This window comes from Saccostrea cucullata, unplaced genomic scaffold (genome assembly GCF_032062105.1).
Source record: "Saccostrea cucullata isolate Sc308-1 unplaced genomic scaffold, CSIRO_AGI_Scuc_v1 ctg7140, whole genome shotgun sequence".
In the NCBI taxonomy this organism is placed as follows: Eukaryota; Metazoa; Mollusca; class Bivalvia; order Ostreida; family Ostreidae; genus Saccostrea; species Saccostrea cuccullata.
In genome coordinates, this window is record NW_026929548.1 from 1686 (window position 1) to 8583 (window position 6898).

At 34.4% G+C, this 6898-nt stretch overlaps 1 protein-coding gene across 1 annotated transcript; it reads right to left on the reverse strand.

Annotated features, from left to right (window-relative positions):
* Window positions 1-333: 333 nt before the first annotated feature.
* LOC134281172 (aplysianin-A-like) lies at window positions 334-5391 on the reverse strand. The gene is made up of 4 exons (XM_062763643.1): window positions 5015-5391; window positions 4151-4252; window positions 1718-1960; window positions 334-1138 (listed from the first exon to the last, which is right to left on the reverse strand). Exons 1-4 carry the CDS (start codon window positions 5365-5367, stop codon window positions 334-336), a joined length of 1503 nt encoding a protein of 500 aa, XP_062619627.1. The 5' UTR covers window positions 5368-5391.
* Between the last annotated feature and the right edge of the window lie 1507 nt (window positions 5392-6898).

The following is a 6898-nucleotide window of genomic DNA, read 5'->3' on the forward strand; positions in this document are numbered from 1 at the left end:
GTACAAGAACCAGTTAAACCAAAGACATAATATAGTAGGTTCATAATATGGCGCATTAATACCTTTTAAGATAAATTGTTTGAAGAATTGATTCATTCGCCAAGACAAAATTTTGTAAATGAACAGAGTGAGAATTTTGAATTCGACAGAGAGAACAATCAAAGTAAGTTATATATAAAAAGGTGTTAAGAAAAAGATTAGTAATACAGCTTTACATCTATAAATACATCGTTACTTATAAAATATAATTTACTATAATTATATATGTATTTGTGTTACAAGAATTCATTGAGTTTGCATTTTGTGGATTTTCTAAGTTAGCAACAATAATGTTCATTTTCTACCCATATCATGAAGATAAGGTGGAACTCCAAAGTGAGTTAATACAGCATCAGCAGCATCCAACGAACTTTCACCCCAACCATTATGCTCCGCCCCCCAGTAACCATGCACAATAAATATATTATCTCCAGGAAAAGGTGCTGTCAAATAGTTTTTGATGTCGTACCATCTTGTTCCGGGTTTCCAAGATACCCAGCCACCATTGTACGGGTACTTGTCCCAAGCAAACATCATTCCGTCCACAGGAGCAGGGAGATGTCTGTAGTCTATCTTGTAAACTCTGGAAATCTGACTATGTGCGTGTCTTATAACCTCGTCCGTTACCCGGGTATCATCATTTCTTTTGCTTATGACGTTTCCTCTTTGTTGAAGATGACTCCAGAACGCGACATCATCAAAGTCAGCATACGACATCAGAAAAACTGCTTTACCAGTGCGAGATATACCCCAGTGGAAAGACTGTCTGTAAGGTAGATCTGAATGCGTAAACGTGAAATTGTATCTCTCATTGAGCCACCAAGGATAATCGTACACGAGGAATATCTTTGAGGCTTGAACATCAATCACCGAATTGAGTGCCGACTGGAAAACAGGATTATTGGAGTTTGGCATCTGAATCCGCTGTATAGAAATTTTTGGTAGAGCTAGTATAACATTACGAGTAATCACTCTGAAGTATTTAGTTGTAGGAATAGTTCTGCCATTGATAGTTCTTGTTCTTCTAAATATCAATCGGTAGAGTCCTCTTTTAATTTTTGATATTCTAATTAGTTGGCTGTTTGGATGATACCGGTGTCTACAACAGAAATTTAAATTATTAAATGAAGATTGGCACGATGCTGGGCTTGAAAAGACATATTGATACTTCAAAGGGTAAAATCTAATCCTTATACTTTGGATATTTAAATACCAAAGAAAATGATGGCCAACAACAACTACTTTGTATATCAAACGAGATAACACAAGCTTTCGTATCCTCATTTTTCTTCAATAATGTAGTAATATTCCATTGTCACCTGCATGTGGCATTACCATCTCCCAAATTATACGATACACAAGAGCATGCTACGAGTTTGATCAAGTTATAAACCGAGGCAAGCTCCGATATATATATTCGACCAAATTATTCTCATTTAATTTATGCGTATAAAAATGCCTTCCCATCTTAACCTGACCACTTGAATGAATGCCTTTATTTTCGTATGTTCAATCATCTAACTAAGCTATACTATTTTGAAGAGTTTAGGAAATCTTATTTGACATGTTTTCTCCTGCTTTTTTAAAGAATATACATGTAGCTATGAGATAGATTTATATATTGTTTGGTCAAAGTTTGTAAAATTTGTCTTTTCTGAAATTATATCTTTGTCAATACCTTCGTGGGTTCCTTGACAGGAATCGTCTCATAAATCCCATGGGATATGAACCAAGTCCTGTGGGAATAGTTACCACCCGTGGAAGTCCATTTGGAGTCGTGTTCTCTTCGAATCCTCGTCTAGTTCGGGGAAACCGTACAATGCTTTGGTCATCTCCAAAACCAAATTTGAATAAATTGTTGTCAAATAAATAATTGTATCCCTCATTACTTATTCCAGTTTTTCGTAAAACCTCTTTGTAGCTGAAAATTATTTTTAGGCATAAACTGTTTTATTACGCATAAACTTAATTTCACTTGTAAAAAGCGTGTTATACGCTAGACATGAAAATTCAAACAAATGTTTATTCTTATGGTGCAAATATTTAAGCATAAAAAAATGATAGAGAGCAACAAAATGTAAAAATAAGCAATGAATCATTAAATTCAATGCGCGTAATTTAATTTGTTTATCTTTTTTAAGAAAATGATTCATTGCTTTTATTTACATTTTTAACTAGTATGGCCTCTAACTGTAAATATGAATATATCGAAATGAGCGTGATATTTGATTTCGCTTATGACATTTCACCTTCACTGCATTCAACGTATGTTACGTAAAAATAAAACGTAATCTTTAATTTTTTCTCCCTGTTTCCATGTTTTTGTTTTTTGAATGTTTTAAATTTCCACACACTATATATGGAAAATACATGTTTAATGTAAATACTTGTATTGAATATTTAATGTAAATACTTGTACTGAGTAATTGATTGATTGTCTTATTCGATATTTTTCAAGGTCATTGTATTCTGGTTAAGACTGCAAATTTAGAGCCTTCGTTGGTAATCATAGTCATCGAGTGTTCTCAATGAGGGCTCTTGCCAACGTATTCTGTGACCTCGAATTTTAAGGTCTCGTCCAATGGACCAAAAAAGTACTTGTGTATTTACCATGTACTGAGCGCATGACATAGGAAAATCAATTCCAATGTTTACATTTTATGCAGCACGGCAAATGAGAATCAAACAAGGGCCTCATGATCTCACAGCAACCCAGCACTGTTAAGGCCTACTATGAGAAATCAACGGAAAATAGACGTGCAAAAAAGGGGGACCTTTTTAAAACTGAATTTATTTTATTTAAGCTGTTTTATTATCACAGAACTTAAATACTTATGGAAATAGCATAGCATAACCTACTCTTTACTGTATGAAGTTTGGTCCCATTGATGGACAGTCACGTGATGAATGACTAGTTCGTGTACTGAATGTAGGTCATGAACAAATTTCAATATCGCAAGGGCATACCCTAGTTGAAATTAAAAATTCAAGTTATTATGTGTATCTGCATACTTTGAAGTTTCTGAAAAGTGCTGCTGCTTTGAATAGATTTCGCGTTTTAATGGTTAAATTTTCAGGTAAATGAGCCAATGTCGAAATATGTTTGACTTTTACCAAATATTTTGTGTACTTTAAGTTCACGCCCTCGATTTAAAGAAAGCAGCAGCACTTTTCAAGTTAAGAAAAATATCCTTTATCTATATTCAAAAAACGGTTAAGATGTATGAAGTGTATGCCCTTGCGAAAGTGCGATTTTATGAGGCTTCTCGATGTAAAATATACGTAACATGTACATAAAAACACGACATAAATAATAAAACACATTCTCTTGATAATTAATTAATAACCGCACTAAACAAAGGATATGCATTGGTATTAATCGACTGTTTAAAACCTGTAAATAATATTTGTTTAATAATAAATCACATTTTTCATTGTTAAAAAATTCCCCAATCTGCCTCTCACAGCACATGAAATACGTCATTTTTACCAAAATGACGTCATGTTTACAAGTTCTTCGCGATCAGTGCTTTGTCTATAACCAGCTACATGGGACTTAACTAGCAAGTTTTTTAAATGCATTGATAAGTTTTATTGTTGTTTATTATGCGAATACAGTTAAAAGTTGCAAACTATTTCATTTTCAGGTACAATGAGAAATACATAAAAGTCATATTTTTGTGTGACGTCACAGTAAACTTTTCCCGTATAAATTAGGCCCCGCCCCCTTATTCAAGCCTTAACAATGCTGCGAAGCGCCATACCCCTAGATGGATATATGTTATCCCACCATGATTTTTGTATTATTTTATGTGTCGCTTGTCAAAAATGCGAATTTCTTCATCAACCTCAACCTTCATATTTGCAATTTTGGTTGACTTTACCATAACAGACGGATGTAAAGACAGCGGGCAAAATGTGATCAATAAAGCTCGATGATTTTCGGCTCAGATGAGCTAAAATACACCGCAAAGATGAATAAAAAATTCCTTAGAACATAAATGAGATAATGCATAATCATATAATCATATCAGATTTTAGTGAGTTTTTCCCCCCTAAATTTAGGTACGGAAATTTTCATATTGCTTAGGCATGAATCATCATAACAAACCTCTGCAAATATAATGGTACTCCATCTCTGAGAGAGACAGCAGTAAACTGTTCTCTATTTGGATCCGAACCGTTATAGTTTGTAAACCATTCAGATAGTAACCTACAACGTGAGAAAAAAAGATATAAAATCTTGAATTGTTAATGAACTGTTAATTTTGTATAACTTTGAAGAAAACCAGTTTGTTGTTCTATTTATAGATAATTAATTATTCTGTTATATTGTTGATCTTCATAAGTCATAAAAAATTAATTCATAAAAATTATCGTAAATCAATATTTGGTGCCTTAAAAACAGACAAGGTCTTGATATATCAGTTACACTCTGTAAAAACGTGTGACGTTAATCAAGTTTCATATATTCAGCAATATAATCATTCCATATAATGTTTTTGTTAAGCATGTTTAACATAGCTAGAACATATATAAATAAATGTTACAAACACTACTAATGAAAGTGGGATACATGAATTTTTTTCTATGACCTTTTCGGCAAATATAATTTATCATTGAGTGAAATGCTGACTGACTTTTTTCAATTTTCATAATTATTGTTATTCTATCATTTATACACTACATTGTGGACGGATTTTCCCGTTATATCCAGATTATGACAAGGGGCACACGGCGGGTGTGACCGGTCAGCAGGTGATGCTCACACCTCCATGGCACCTGATCGCACCTCCGATAATTTGTAGGTCCGTGTCTGCTCTGCTCTTCTGTATCTTTAATGAACCTTTTGAGTCTTGAATACTTTTTTCATATGTTTTATTTTCATAAAATTCGTTAATGTTTTAAAAATCCGATAGCAATTAATGCGAAGCTTTCTAAACTTCCTTTCAACTTTTTTTTTTTCAAAAATCACCTTTCTAATTCATTAGGATTTCTTCTTTCCTCTGGTCTAAGTCGGTAGGGGGTTCTTGACGTCCCTAACTCAGGGATAGACAAGTGAGTGTTACGCAGGAAAAGGCGGGTTCGTTCGGGAATCCGCCCCATTTCTTCAACAAAAGGAACGAATGTTAACTCTAATTCTCTACCGGCTTTAATCATCCTTAAATGGTCTGCAGGCCTTAACCGCATAGCTCCAAAATCAACTGGAAGATCGGGGGCATCTGGAAAAGTTCTTGTGTACATTCTGCCTCCGACACGATTTGAGTATTCATAAATTCCTACCCGGAGGCCTTTGTTCCTGAGCCTCCATCCTGTATGTACCCCCATACCGCCCCCAATAATGGTTATATCCTCCACTTGTCCACCTTAAAAACCAAAAACAATTATCAATAAAGGAAAACTGACAAAAAAGATTTAGAAAATGAGGATAGAATGCACTTTACCGGTACGGCCGCCATTTTGATTCTAGATCCGCGCGTGAGAGTGCGCGGCGTAAAAACTTAGCAACGTATCAATATGATGGGCGACGCTATTTAGTTGTGTAAGAGACTCTCGAAGCGAGAAAAAAAAAGATATCTAAATGGGTTTTCGCTTTTTTAAGCGGGGGTGTGGGGGCGGCAGCCCCTAATACGTAAAAAAAAAATGAATAAAACAAACTTACCTTAGTCGTGATAAATCTGCGCTAAACTCGGAGCCATACGTACGTGTCACTATACATACATGTAGAACAATTGTGTCTTTTTTTGCCGAGTTGTAAATACGTTTTTATGGGTGATGAAGGAGACAAACGTCATTTTTTAATTATATCTACTATCCTAGTGCATTCTTGTTTTAGTAGAGATTTCCTATATAACTGCATTCCATCTGGTCTCAATAGTTGTAAAGTATCCAGTGTTTTGCAAATTGAAATCTCTAGATTTTTTAGTTCGTAAATCCAGGAGTATGTTAGATTAACTGCAGCTCTGTTTCCAGAAATCTAAGATGCGTCTCTTACGTTTCATTTTTTTATACTGCCGATTGCTGTTTCTCGAAACAAGACCGTCCTCACTGCATGTTTACAAGTTTTGCCCCTCCATTTATTCAACATTTCCATAAACTAAGGATCACATTAATCGCTAAAATTTCCCAAAATTCTACAATGCTGCAGTCAGTCAATTAAAATATATCCATTCATAGAAAGCACAATACAAATCATCGTAAAATAAGGTGCATGTTGAATCACTGTTTACAATCATATAGAGTGGAAGTCAAACTTTCTATTTCACGTCACCAACCCTGACCAATCACAGCACTGAAATAAGTCACGTGCTTAACAACGTCACGACTTTGGAATGTGGCCGACAAAATGAAAGCCAAAGGTTTGTTTTGAAAGTGCTTTTAGTTTTAATTAATAACTTCGTTAATTAAACGAAGTTTATTAACATGAAAAATGACGAGGAATTCAAAAAATAGGTTATTTTTGCATTTTATTGCCTTTTTACCGAAATCGTCACGCTGACGCGTGACTCTCTTATAGAGAAAGAGCACGTGCTATTTCCATGTTATTTGGACGTACCGGTAAAGTGCAGTTGTCCCGAAAATGATGTTAGAAACAGAAGAATAAGGATATTATATGATTTTTTGTATTAGGTACTTTAAACTCTAGGGTGATAATGCAAAATATGATCTACACAGTATTTATAGCCAACTCTTAGGAAAGAGTTTTTATGTTCCTTAGTTCTCTGTCGAACGACTAAGCTTGTTTTTTCTACAGCAGGCAAACGAAATAACATCATGTAGAAGTGAAATATGTCATTTGTTAAAGTAATAGTAAATGAAAAAAGTAAAACACAGTTTAAAAAAATGGGATCATGAACAG